The sequence below is a fragment of the Mustela putorius genome, unplaced genomic scaffold (genome assembly GCF_011764305.1).
Source record: "Mustela putorius furo isolate JIRA1106 unplaced genomic scaffold, ASM1176430v1.1 tig00003987_pilon_pilon_pilon, whole genome shotgun sequence".
In the NCBI taxonomy this organism is placed as follows: Eukaryota; Metazoa; Chordata; class Mammalia; order Carnivora; family Mustelidae; genus Mustela; species Mustela putorius.
In genome coordinates this window covers 2,301,962-2,316,763 of record NW_025422126.1, presented here as the reverse complement: position 1 = coordinate 2,316,763, position 14,802 = coordinate 2,301,962, and the positions used below count along the sequence as shown (strand labels likewise).

At 39.9% G+C, this 14,802-nt stretch overlaps 2 protein-coding genes across 2 annotated transcripts; both read left to right on the top strand.

The window, feature by feature from the left end:
- Positions 1–517: 517 nt before the first annotated feature.
- LOC101690796 (olfactory receptor 52K1-like) lies at positions 518–1,468 on the top strand. Its single transcript, XM_045071514.1, has one exon. It carries the CDS (start codon positions 518–520, stop codon positions 1,466–1,468), a length of 951 nt encoding a protein of 316 aa, XP_044927449.1.
- Positions 1,469–12,524: 11,056 nt separating this feature from the next.
- LOC101691096 (olfactory receptor 52K1) lies at positions 12,525–13,469 on the top strand. Its single transcript, XM_004768230.2, has one exon. The coding sequence runs from the start codon at positions 12,525–12,527 to the stop codon at positions 13,467–13,469; it is 945 nt and encodes a 314-aa protein (XP_004768287.1).
- Positions 13,470–14,802: the final 1,333 nt, after the last annotated feature.

The window sequence follows — 14,802 nt, the reverse complement described above, 5'->3', positions numbered from 1 at the left end:
GACAGTGAATGTCTTGGGTAAGATTTGAACATAGCAGGGGTCTATATCTTTTACAAAGTGGTTCTGGGCCAAAGACCACAGAAAGCTCTTTTTCCACTCAATTCCTCAATGAAGAGTGCCTTGTGATATTCGCTTAATTGATATTGAATGTTGATTACCCAATGATTTTTAATATATATATATATATATATATATATATATAATTTATTTATTTATTTGATAGATCACAAACAAGCAGAATGGCAGGCAGGAATGGGGGACGGTACAGAAGCTTTAACCCACTGAGCCACCCAGGTGCCACTTACCCAATGCTTTTCAAACATGTTGAGGGCAGAGATCATGTATTTCTCATAATGTATATTAGGATTATTTTCTAATTGAAGGACTAGAAATGAGATCAAGAGCTAATCCTTCCATGTGAATGGTCAGAGTTTGAAATTGAATGCTATAATTCTGCCGATACTGGATACCTTCTGGAAGAGCCCTGTGGAAGTGGATGACAGGAAGAAAATTTCCAATGGCCACATCAGCCTCCAATATCACCTCAACCCATCCGGCAGTCTTTGTGTTAATGGGAATCCCAGGCCTGGAGCACTTACATAACTGGATTTCCATTCCCTTCTGCTCAGCCTATACGTTAGCCCTGCTAGGCAACTGTACCCTCCTCTTCATTATTCAGGCTGATGCAGCCCTCCATGAGCCCATGTACCTCTTTCTGGCCATGTTGGCAACCATTGACCTGGTCCTCTCCTCTACAACACTTCCCAAAATGTTAGCTGTTTTTTGGTTCAGAGATCGGGAGATCAGTTTCTATGGCTGTCTGGTCCAGATGTTCTTTCTCCATTCCTTCTCTATCATGGAGTCAGCAGTGCTGCTGGCCATGGCCTTTGACCGCTACGTGGCTATCTGTAAGCCCCTGCACTACACTACGGTGCTGACTGGGCCCCTTATCACCAAGATTGGCATGGCTGCTGTGGCTCGGGCTGTGACACTAATGACTCCACTCCCTTTTCTGCTCAAACGCTTCCACTACTGCCGAGGCCCCATGATTGCCCACTGCTACTGTGAGCACATGGCCGTGGTAAGGCTGGCCTGTGGGGATACTCGCTTCAACAATATCTATGGCATTGCTGTGGCCATGTTTATAGTGGTGTTGGACCTGCTGTTTGTTATCTTGTCTTATATCTTCATCCTTCGGGCAGTCCTACAGCTTGCCTCTCAGGAGGCCCGCTACAAGGCCTTTGGGACTTGTGTCTCTCACATAGGTGCAATCTTAGCCTTTTACACACCTGTGGTCATCTCTTCAGTCATGCACCGTGTGGCTCGCCAGGCTGCTCCTCATGTCCACATACTATTTGCTAATTTCTATCTGCTCTTCCCACCCATGATCAATCCCATCATCTATGGTGTCAAGACCAAGCAGATTCGTGAGCGAGTCTTAGGACTATTCCCAAGAAAGAATGTCTAAGTGTAGTGTGAGAGGCAGGTGGAGAAAGAGTGGGACAGACTGAATGCTGGAATCGGGGCAGGGGTATGAGAGGAAATAGAAGGATGCCAGAGTTTACATGCACAAGGAGGAAAACTAAATGATGTCCTGGTAAAATGAAAAAAAATCAATTGATGCCCTGAAACTCAGTCATCAGTCTGATCAGGATTCATGGTACAATGTCCTTTGATAGCCTTTGGATTCAAACTGCTGACTTTGCTTTCTTCCCAAAGAGCCCACTCTATCACGAGGCATGACAAAGGCTTGACTCACTCTATCTTTGGTAATGTCATCTAAAGACACAAAGATGCTTTCAATTTTACTAAGACTTTGAGAACCTGAGTTTCTCTCCAGAGTCACTGGAATTAGGACCTGGGAAGGACCAAAATTTCATCTGAGGCAAGAGTAACTGTAATAATCTGAAAGCTGATGTCCAGTCTCTGGGTAAACACTACCAGTTTGGGGGAGCTCATGATCTTCCAGCACTACAGGTTCTAAGTCAGTTTTGCTCGTTAAAATTTATTTCTTCAATTGAATCAGCTTATGTAGTCTTTGACTTCTTTTGACCTCTATATTCTCATGGCCAGTCCCTTTCATTAAACATTTTGAGTAAAACATGTCCTCTGACATTTCTTTATCCATCATACAACACTTTCTTTGCAAATACATGTAGCTTATGTTTTCACCAAGAATGTGAATTCTTCATTTACTTGAGAATCCAGTCACAAAACATCGAGTACCACATCTATGCTGGGTACTGGGAATATATCTATATCTATATATATATCTTTAAGATGGGCATGCTGTACTTATGTCTATGTCCAAAGAGAGAGAAGTCTGCTTGAGATTTTTCTCCTATCCTATCTGTCTCCCTCTGAATCCACTCCCTGCTTGGGCATGCTCCCTAAAATAAATAAATAAATGTTAAAAAAAATGAAGGTGTCATGTGGCAATCTCACTTTGTCTCAATATCCTAGGTGATCATCTATCATGGGAGAGTGCTGAGTCCACATTACTCCAAGGCCAAAGTTAGGAAAGATGAAGTAGGATCCAGTATACTTCTGTCAAAAGGGAATATGTATAGCTGGGGCATAGAGCTTTGAGATTGCTTTTAAAACATAACTTACCAAAACTAAATCATGCAGAAATAGAAACCCTAAGCATAACTTGTGTGAAAATTAAATCAGTAATCAAAACCTCCCATTAAAGAAAAACCCAGAAACACAGGGTTAAATTGGTGAATTCTACCAAATATTTAAATAACTAACTCCTTCTCAAATTTGTAAATAAACAAAATTTGTTGGTTTACTCCTTCTCAAATTTGTAAACAATCAAAAAAACCATGACTCTGTACAAAAACTGTACCTATAGTCAATAATGTATTATACACTAAAAATTTGTTAAGAACACTTAATATGAGAGCTATCCTCTAATCACAATAAGACAAAATAAAGACAATTTAAAAAGCATCTTTAAAATTAAAGTTATGGAAAACTGTAGTGAGCAAAGTTCATGGCAGACCCTGATATTAACTAGTTTCCTTCTTTGAAAAATAGCATGAAAGTCAGCTGTAGGTAGACTATCACTCTTATTTATAAATATCTGAATTATTAATAAGTAATCATATCATCATCAACATCATAATGGCTTCTTGATTATATAGTTAGTGATCTATTCTTCCAGTGATTTAGGAACAACTGGACTTATTTCCATTTTAGAGGAAGGAAGCAGATCTGAGATCAGGGAAGTGTCATTCCAAAGTTACTAATTGCATTCCAAAGTTAGCTAGAATCTGCTTAGCTTCAGTCAATATGTAAAATGTATGCAAAATAAGATCAGATAACTTTGCTTGGTTAAGGTGGAGATCCTCCCTTTGCAGGTCACAGTCGAACAGGAATTGGGTGAAGTTTATGTTTTAATAAGGCTCTCTTTATTAGAAGACACTGCAAGGAGCAGGTAGAGGTAAGCAGAAGCAAATTAAAAACTAAGGCACAAGGATCTACCTGAAGTGCTTGGTGTCTGAAGAGTTAAGCATGACCCCTGGGAGATATGGGAGGGGCATGGGCTGCGGGGAAACTCCAGGGGTGGGAGCCCTGAGTCAGGGGAGTTCCCTTGTGTTAATCTGTAGAGAAGAGGCGGAGCCTTCCATGAGCCCCTGAAAACCCAGTTTGTGCTTCTACAACCTTTTCAGAGGAGATCAGAGACTTGCAAAGACAAAGCCAGTGGCTCCCTTCCCAGCTCCCTCCTTCTCAAACAACTTCCACTGAAGCTGCATGAAGCTAATGGACTGGCCAAGAATTCTACATCAGACAAATCACTGCGAACAAAGCTGGACTAAGGGAAACAAGAAAGAGGTAACAGGTGTGGAGAGTGAGAAAGGATAAGGGCACTCTCAATTTCCTCCTACAGCTAGCCTCAGTATCCGCTCCCTGCTCGCTCTTCCCAATTCCTTTATTGCCTCTATTTTGGTTCTTTTTTTTTTTTTTTTTAAGATTTTATTCATTCATTTGACAGACAGAGATCACAAGCAGGCAGAGAGAGAGGAAAAAGCAGGCTCCCCGCGAAGCAGAGAGCCCAATGTGGGGCTCCATCCCAGGACCCTGGGAACACGACCTGAGCTGAAGGCAGAGGCTTCAACCCACTGAGACACTGGGGTGCCCCTATTTTGGCTCTTTTTAAAAATTTTATTTTTTCACTGTTCCAAGATTCATTGTTGATGTACCACACCCAGTGCTCCATGCAATACGTGCGCTCAATACCCACCACCAGGTTCTCCCTACCCCCTGACACTTCCCCTCCAAAACCCTCTGTTTCTCAGAGTTCACAGTCAAATAGTTTGTCTCCCCCTCCGATGTCCCCCAGTTCACTTTTCCTTTCCTTCTCCTAATGTTCTCCATGTTATTCCTTATGTTCTACAAGTATTTTGGCTCTTCAGTTGAGGAGGTAAAAGTCCTAACAGTCCAACCCAAATATTTTGTCTACAAATTCCAGAAACTCCCACTTTTCTATGCCAGACACTAGTTCACCTCCATAAAGTTTGGCTGATTATTTCTAAGTGGATCCTGTCATTTCTCACTGATCATTTCTTTTCCCAAATTTGCCAGTATCCCTGTTCCAATTAGGAGGCTTCTGCATTAGTCAAGTGAGAGAAAATGAGGACTGAACTAAAAAGATACAGGGAGAGGTAAAAAATATGTATTTTTGGATAATGACATGTTTATTGAAACATGCTAGTTCTACCACTGTCTAATTGTCTCTTTCTAGGAAATTCATGCTTTTTAAATTGGGGCGGGGGAATGTGTATTAAGGGAAAAAATTAGAGCCATTTATTTTGGCATTATTCTTTAAAATAGTCTTTAGAACAACCTCTGCCACACTGTAAGCTCTACAGGAAATCATTTTGCAATGCCATTTCAAATATATAGAGCCCAAATAATCTTTGCAATAAGAATATGGTCTTGGAAATTCAAGATTCTAAATCAAAGAAATAAGAGAAAACAAATGTGATTCTCCTCTACTCTTTTTGAAACAGAGCCACTTGAGTATTATGATAGAGACCGTACAGTAGAGATTGATACAATAGAGACTGGTTTTAGAAGTGTGCACAAATTGTCACAACAGTGTAAACTTTCACTCTTGCTTAATCATCATCAGCAAAGACTTTTTAGTGGTAATTACTTCATGCTCCTCTCTAATAAAAACTCACATTTTGCTATATCCCCTATGAGTTCGATCATTTTATACTTCAGTATTTATACTTGGAAATAAATTTTTAAATCTTGCAAACAAAATGTGTGAGCATCTCACATTGATAAAATTGAGTCCATACCCTTGAAACTCCATAGATAAAAATATCCGTAATCTTCAAAATCTTTTACTATACCTAGAGCAGGCAGACAGATACTTTGTAAAATTTTATTTTTTCCCTCCATTTTTTGGAGTTCCAGGTTCTTCCAGAGTTGCTGATGGCCTAATCATTCTGGCACCTTTTGAGTGGTGCAATGGGATTCGTTTCTTATAGGTTCTTCTCCCGCAAGCCACATCCTTAAAGGACCTTAGGTCAGTGACTATCTTCCTGTCTCTGGGTCTTAGTCTTTCAAATTCATCATTTGGATATCTTTTTAAGATATATTTATTGCAAGCATAACTGAGTACTTTCTGTGTACAGAGACTTATCTAAGCACTTTTGGGAGAAAAAAATAGACAAGTTCTGTGGTCTAGTGTTGACATTTTTGGCTCTTGAAACAGTACAGACAAGATAAAATATTCACTACAAAACAGGTTCCTAGGTTCTGGATAGTAGGGGATGATGACGGGCTCCATTCATTCTCCTATACTGAGATTCTGATTCTGAGAGAGGTATATTTTTTATGAGCTTTAACAGAAATAGGGTTCATGCACTGTTGGACACCCTGTGTTTGGGGGAAGAAATTGCAAAGAACAGGTAACTTTCATTGTGTGAGGAAGTATGGTCAAGTCATAGGGTCATCAGTTATGTTCAGAAGGTAGACAGTAAGCCAGAAGAATATAGAGACTGAGAGGTAAAGTCAATTATGTTAGGTTTTGCATATTTACTGAGGGTTAAGATGCAACAGGTATGTTGGAACACTAATCAGTTATAGAGTGTGTTATGTAGCAGGCACTGTTCTTGGCAACTGTGAATATATGCTAGTGAAAAATGAAAAAAAGTTCCTGCTGTCTTAAGTTTGTTTCCTACAAAGCCAAGAGCTCAACCTGGCAAAGAAGTGCAAATATTAAAAACACATGGAAAAACCCTCTCTAATGGGATTTGGATTTTATTCTAATACATGTAACCAAGGCTGGTGTAGCTTTCTTAGAATTTCTATCCTGATTCAACGTTATATATAATTAGAATATAACCAAATATTCTGGGCTTGGATAGTATAGGAAGGTCTGAGCAGGGTGAGAAGACCTATTTTCCAGTAGTCTGGTTGTTCATGCTTCATTTGATGAAATAGTTAACACTTAACCATGTATGTGAGAGGCTGAGGTTATAGAAGTGAATAAGGCATAGTCCCTTCATTCTGCAATATGGATGGTATTTGGAGAAGGATAGAAACTGAAGGACAAACCCAGAAATCTGTATACCTGTTAGGCATCTTTTTTTCCAGTCGTGAGAGATAATAGTGCTTGAATAGTGTGGACATTAATTGGAGTAAGCAACTTTCCAACTAACTATGGAGGTTGACCCAATTGGACCTGCTGACAGACTAAATCAAGGATGACTTGATTTTACGTTGAGCAACTGGTTGGAGAGGATACAATGTCCTGAGATGTGGAATGCATATGAAGATTAATGCCTTGAGAGTGAATTGAGATATCTGTGACTGCTACAGTGGAATATCAAATTGTTGGATAGATTAGCCTGCGGCTTAAAGAGGAAGATAGGGAAATTTATATTCAAGGTTTTAGGATCTGATAACCAAATTCAGGGTAAGTAGTAGAACACCTAGAAAAAGGATTATATTAAAAGACTGTTACAAAACAATAGTTTCATTTCTGTCCTCTATTTTAAGGCCCCTTGCCACTGGATAATTCTGTTCCATTTAAAAACATGCCATTTTTCCCTTTCCTTCTTAAAAACAATTGAGTACTCACACACACAACCCACATACATGCATACAAACATGCACATGCACAAATAGCCTTCCCTTTACTGTACTTTCCTGTGCAGCCAGTATCCCTTTTACTGTCTCTTTTACTGTTGGTCTTTGCAGCAAACCTCCTCAAAAGAGGGAGCCATATTAACCGACTTAATTCCTTCCCACACTCCTCCTCCTCCATCTAACTCAATCAAAACAGGCATTGTCTCCCTCTATTCTAGAAAAATTTCTTACCAAAGTATCTAACCATTGCATTTCTCAATAGAAGGCCAGTTCTGTTTTGGAATGATCTGACTCACTAGTCGCATTAAACATGGTAATAGTTCCCTCCTCCTTGATGCATTCATTACATTCAATAGCCTTTCAAGAAACGGATGTTCTGGAAATGTGGACAAGATGCCATTTTCAGTCTCTTTTGCTGACTCTTCCTCAACTCCTTACCCTAAATCCTTTCCACCCTAGTTCTTACTGTTGGGATTGAGCCCTTGGTTCTCTGTTCTTCATGAACCCTTACTGTCTCAGTGATTTCAGGCTTATAGATCTTACCTGCTCCCAGTGATACCCAGTTTTTACCAGCAGACAAAAATCTCTCAAATTCCAGTGTCAAGTATACAAATGCATCAACATGTTCACTTAGATTTCTGATTGACCTCTCAAACAACATATACACAGGTAACATCTTGATCCCCTCCTCCACAACATTCCCCCACCTCAGTTGAGAAAATTCCTTTTATTGGTGTTGAAGCCAAATCTCTCCCTGACATCTTTTTTTTTTTTTTAAGATTTTATTTATTTATTTGAGAGAGAGACAGTGAGAGAGAACATGAGCGAGGAGAAGGTCAGAGGGAGAAGCAGACTCCCCATGGAGCTGGGAGCCCGATGTGGGACTCGATCCCGGGACTCCCAAGATCATGACCTGAGCCGAAGGCAGTCATCCAACCAACTGAGCCGCCCAGGCGCCCCTCTCCCTGACATCTTTGACTCCCTTTTCTCGCATGACCTACATTTAATCTGTTAGATTCCATGGTTCTTTTCTCAAATATATCCAAAATTGGATTGCTTCTCACCACAAACAGGGCCATCCTGGTTCATAATTATTTAACTAATCTCCTGTGTTTATTTATTTATTTATTTATTTTTAATTTTTTATTTTTTATAAACATATATTTTTATCCCCAGGGGTACAGGTCTGTGAATCACCAGGTTTACACACTTCACAGCACTCACCAAATCACATACCCTCCCCAATGTCCATAATCCCACCCCCTTCTCCCAAACCCCCTCCCCCCGGCAACCCTCAGTTTGTTGTGAGATTAAGAGTCACTTATGGTTTGTCTCCCTCCCAATCCCATCTTGTTTAGCGAAATAAGTCAAGCAGAGAAAGACAACTATCATATGATCTCCCTGATATGAGGAAGTGGCCATCCTGGTTCTTAACTAACATCCTCCCTTCCCTAATCTCTGGAATAGCCACAGAGTCTTTTCTCCTTATACCCTTACACTTTCATGCAATTCTTATCATAGAGGTTAGAAGAATCTTAAAATTTGTCAAGGATGTCATTTCTTTGCTCTAAAGATATCTTTGAGAGAAATGAGCATTTGCCAAGTTCTACAAAGGGCTACAAGGCCCTGTGTGGTCTCACCCCATCTTTATGGCCTCTATATCTCTCTCACTCATTCACATCATCTAGCAACACTGGCCTGGTAGCTCAGCTTTGAACATTAGGCATATTTCTGTTTTAGAACATTTGTTATGACTGTTCCTTTTGCTTAGAGTTTGTCACTGGGGTCTATTTCTTTATATTTTTCATCTTTTATGCCTCACTTCCTCTCATTCACCTTTTTGTTTTGGTCAATGCTGTGACAACCACAGGTATAGCCTTCGCGCAGATATAGCCTGACTTCAGCTGCATCCTGCCTCTGGGCTTCTCTGCTCCATTACATGGGGCACCTGCAGGAGACTGCTCAGCTACCCTGGTGCATATGTGAACCTGGAAGCATGAAGAAATTAACACTCTTTGGGTGAACCCTTGCCCTGGGTGGGGTGGAAACCAGTGGATAAATATGCCCCTCTTCCATGTCTCCAGTGGACAATTTGGAGGTGCCTTCTACGTGATTCTTCCTGTGGGATTGGACACATAGATCAAAATGACCCAGCTCAGTAATGCATGCTTGGTTAGGATTCTGTACTTTCCTGTTTCATTCTTTCATCTCCTTCTTGTTCCCCATCATTTTCCCCACAAAATTACCTGTATGGAACCTAGGTTCTGCCTTTTAAAAAGAGACTAGATACTAAGCTATTTTCTTACCTCATTCAATCGTTGCTCAAGTTCCCTTCCCAATGAGGCCTATCCTGATCTCTTTATTTAAAACTGCTATATTCTCTCTCTCTCCAGCCTCAGGACTTCTTCTCACTCTCCTATGTAACTTACGTATTAGGTTATTATTCTTTACAAACCTTTAGTAAATGTGTTTTATGAAGGCATCAGCCTGTCTTGGTCTTAGATTTATCCTTAACCAATTTAGTAAAAATATTTACCCTCCCCAAAACTTGTTGAATATATTTACTAAATGTTTTCTGAATATAAAATTGAATGGAATATGTTAATAAAAAATAAGAAATTAAAAGAAATAAATAATAAAGGCAAAACCCACAAAAAATAATTGAATGAAATTTGATATTGAGCCCTCAAGAAATTCAATACTCAGCAGTAATTAGAAACTGGAGACTAAAATGACAAGCTAAGGGAGATGGAAATGGTAGCATCAATGTACCCAACAGTAAAGAGGGTTTTAAAAGAGAGACTGCTGTCAATTCAGATAAAAGTTGCTGAGAAGTCAAGTTGCTTGAAAGCAGGTAAGTTACAATGGCACCATCATTCTGAAGGTCTTTGGTGGTCCAGATGAGAGCAGTTTCAGGAAAGTAATGAGAATGGAATACATATTTGAGTGTTTGAGTGCCAAATGATATTTGAGAGAATGTTGAGACAGAATAAAAGCATTTTCTATATGTTTTCTGTGAAGAGAGGCAGAGATTTGCATAGGAGGATATAAGATCAAAGAAGGGAGAATATTAATTTTTTTAAAGTATGGTTCTATAGAGGAAGAGAAATATATACTTAAATGACAAATAAGGTTCAGCAAACACTAACTGAACAAAAGGATTTTATATATAGTCCCACTTACTATCCTCCCCTACAATTCTCACATAAAAGCAGGGGATTGCTATTCCTCATTTATAGAGGGGGAAACAGGGGCTTGAAAATAAGGGATTTATGCAAGGTCATGCAGGCACTTGATCCCAGAACTTAAGGTTTTAAAAATTTTCTGTACTGCATGGAAAGAAATTAGTTTTCAATTTGGGTATACTGAGTGTGTGTTACTTATTAGGCATTCAGATAAGAGCAAAACAGTCTAGTTATTTAGGACATTGGAATTGGAGAAAGCTAGAACTCAAACTCAGTTGTCGAATTATTAACTATGATATCTTAGACATATCAAGTTTTTGAAATTGATTTATGATTGAAAAGAGACCAAATTTTTCAGAACTTGCTTTGTTCTGTTATAGTGGAAATATTTTAAATATTATCTCAATGCTTACAAAAATTACTTGGATCTTATAAGAGAAAAGAGATTGCATAAAAACAGGGCAATTCCAATGTTTAATGATTTGAAAAAAGAAAAGTGAACTAGAGGGAAAGATAAAAATTGTTAAGAATAAAGGGCATTTGTTATGGAAGCCAGATATCAGTCTTCCTAAAGATAAGAGGTCTTCTGTGATGAAAATGAAGAAGCTGGAAGATGAGTGGAGGGAAACTCACATGAATAGGGATTTTAACACAAATTTACATAGAGAACCAAAAGGCACAGCTCCTTATTGTCTCAATAAGCTGGAGGCTGGGCTATGCTTAGAGATTTGTGGGTGTGGAAAGGACCAGAAAGACATGTTCTAGAGCAGTTCTCACAATGATGGAACTATTCTGTATCTGAGCAGTCCATTATGGTAGCCACTAGTGATGGTGGCTGTTGAGCACTTAAAAAGTATTGTGACTGAGATACTGGATAACTCATAACAAAATTTTGAACAAATTTAAACAACAACATGTGGCTACTGGCAATCATATCCAATAGAGTGGTGTTAAACAGATACTGTGATTAATAGGGGAACTAGAAATTGTAAGCTTTATTTGACTTATATAGATATGCAAGGCCTAAGATTTCATGGCAGAAAATTGCTTTTTGTGATTGTGAACTTGTCATGTAGAATGGTACCAACACATATTCTAAAGAAATGGATTGATTTAAACATTTTCATTTTTTTAAAACTTTCTTTTCAGCGTAATAGTATTCATTGTTTTTTGCACCACACCCAGTACTCCATGCAATCCATGCCCTCCCCAATACCCACCACCTGGTTCCCCCAACCTCCCACCCCCCAGCCTCTTTAAAACCCTCAGATTGTTTTTCAGAATCCATAATGTCTCATGGTTCACCTCCCCTTCCAATTTCCCTCAATTCCCTTCTCCTCTCCATCTCCCCTTGTCCTCCATGCTATTTGTTATGCTCCACAAATAAGTGAAACCATATGATAATTGACTCTCTCTGCTTGACTTATTTTACTCAGCATAATCTCTTCTAGTCCTGTCCATGTTGCTACACAAGTTGGGTATTCATCCTTTCTGATGGAGGCATAATCCTCCATAGTGTATATGGACCACATCTTCCTTATCCATTCATCCATTGAAGGGCATCTTGGTTCTTTCCGTAGTTTGGCGACCGTGGCCATTGCTGCTATAAACATTGGGGTACAGATGGCCCTTCTTTTCACTCCATTTGTATCTTTGGGGTAAATACCCAGTAGTGCAATTGCAGGGTCATAGGGAAGCTCTATTTTTAATTTCTTGAGAAATCTCCACACTGTTTTCCAAAGTGGCTGCACCAACTTGCATTCCCACCAACAGTGTAAGAGGGTTCCCCTTTCTCCACATCTCTCCAACACATGTTGTTTCCTGTCTTGCTAATTTTGGCCATTCTAACTGGTGGAAGATAGTATCTCAATGTGGTTTTAATTTGAATCTCCCTGATGGCTAGTGATGATGAACATTTATTTATTTTTTTTTAATCAGGGTATTCCTGGTGTTACCATGAGCACAGAAAACACTACCCCTTCTCCATTCCTTTATGTAAGTGTCTTGTGATATCAATTCTAATGATGTTTAATGTTCTACCTACTCAATGAGATTCAAAGTTTCTTAAGGGTAGAAAATATGGATTATGCCTATCCAAGTCTATGAGGACTACTAACTAATTTTGCTTAAGGTATAGCAATGGGAACAAGAGCTAATTCTCCTAAGAAGGTATATATAGAAGGTGAAGGGACCCTGTAAAAACGGACAAAAAAAACTTCTACAACCATGACAACCTCCAATATTACCACAACCCATCCAGCTTTCTTCTTGCTGGTAGGAATTCCAGGTTTGGAGTACCTGCATGTCTGGATCTCCATTCCATTCTGCTTTGCCTATACCCTGGCCCTGCTAGGCAACTGTACCCTCCTCTTCATCATTCGGGCTGATGCAGCCCTCCATGAGCCCATGTACCTCTTTCTGGCCATGTTGGCAACCATTGACCTGGTCCTCTCCTCTACAACACTTCCCAAAATGTTAGCTGTTTTTTGGTTCAGAGATCGGGAGATCAGTTTCTATGGCTGTCTGGTCCAGATGTTCTTTCTCCATTCCTTCTCTATCATGGAGTCAGCAGTGCTGCTGGCCATGGCATTTGACCGCTACGTGGCTATCTGTAAGCCCTTGCACTACACTACAGTGCTGACTGGGCCCCTTATCACCAAGATTGGCATGGCTGCTGTGGCTCGGGCTGTGACACTAATGACTCCACTCCCTTTTCTGCTCAAACGCTTCCACTACTGCCGAGGCCCCATGATTGCCCACTGCTACTGTGAGCACATGGCCGTGGTAAGGCTGGCCTGTGGGGATACTCGCTTCAACAATATTTATGGCATTGCTGTGGCCATGTTTATAGTGGTGTTGGACCTGCTGTTTGTTATCTTGTCTTATATCTTCATCCTTCGGGCAGTCCTACAGCTTGCCTCTCAGGAGGCCCGCTACAAGGCCTTTGGGACTTGTGTCTCTCACATAGGTGCAATCTTGTCCACCTACACACCTGTGGTCATCTCTTCAGTCATGCACCGTGTGGCTCGCCAGGCTGCCCCTCACGTCCATATACTTCTTGCTATTTTCTATCTTCTTTTTCCACCCATGATTAACCCCATCATCTATGGCGTCAAGACCAAGCAGATTCGTGACCATGTGTTCAGTCTATTCCGGAGAAAGAATGCGTAGATGCTATTGAGTATATGGATGTTGGATTGAGGTGGTAGGGAAATGTCTTAAGTAGGAAAACTGTAATCTCCATGTTTGGCAGTTCTTTAGTATGACAAGGGAAATGAGGTTTCATTCCTCACAGATGCAGTTAGATCAAACTTTACCCTAACTGATAGCAGAGATTTGACCTTCCTATTCTCATAAGCTCATCACATGACTAAAGAAAACAAAGAAGCTTCCAATGTGCTATTGTCATCTAGGTGAAAGACAATAGGAATATTGGCTGAGGATGGCACAAGAATTTGAGGTTTTGGTGAACTCTTCATCTAGACTATGAATGAAAAATTGAACCACACATTTTGTGACTCAAAGGCCAACAATACTTCAAGTACTAAAACTGCTTCCATATCTTTTCTAAATGGCATTCATGCCTCTGCCACTCTATTAGCTTACTACCACCCAATGTTATTGGGTCTACATTTGGATAGATCCACTTAAAAAAAAAAAAAAAGATTTACTTGAGAGAGAGAAAGAAACGGAGAGATAGAGAGAGAGAGAGAGAGGAGAGGTGAGGTGCAGAGGAAGAGGGAGTCCCAAGCATACTCAGCACAGAGCCCAATGCTGGGCTCTATTCCATAATCCCAAGACCATGACCTGAGCTGAAACCAAGAGCTGGATGCTTAACCGACTCTGCCACCCAGGAGCCCCTGAACAGCTACACTTCTAAGCAGACTTATTTCTTCTATTAAATCAGTAGGAGTCAGAAAAGAAGTCCAAGGAACTAATAGCCAATTCCTTTGTCAAACATTTAGCAAAGGAGGCTTTTGACATTCCTTTATGTAAATTTATATCACATAACTTTTCATGTGCATATGTATTTTTTTCTCAAACCACTTAGTAATATTTATTGAATGAAGAGATGAAATACCATCTTTGAGCTATGTATAATGGAAACAAAGATTAATACCCTTTCCTTTTGAAGTTGAGACTTCTGAAGCTAAAGAAGTTAAAATATATAGTTGTGATAGGCTGTATTATTGTTCACAGATATTTACTCTCCCATCTATCTACTATGGAAGGGGAATTTTCTCACTCTTGGAATGTTAAATATTGATATGTGACTTTCTTCAGCCACTGGAGTTTGAGTGGTCTTAAAATATTCCACAATAATTACAAACTTCAAAATGTGTTCCTGTAGCTTGGTCTAGTCTGTCTTGCTTTTTGCTTGTGTTAAAAGAATGGGCATGTCCCAGGACAGAATTTTTCCTTCAACCTAGACCAAGAGCCCTTGACTGTTCCCAGACCCTACCCAAACTCTTGCTTGGTTTTCTTCAGCAGAGATGGGGCATCG

Bases quoted from the DNA above. Each gene is read 5' to 3' on its own strand.
- LOC101691096 (XM_004768230.2), top strand. From the start codon at position 12,525: ATGACAACCTCCAATATTACCACAACCCATCCAGCTTTCTTCTTGCTG.
- LOC101690796 (XM_045071514.1), top strand. From the start codon at position 518: ATGGCCACATCAGCCTCCAATATCACCTCAACCCATCCGGCAGTCTTT.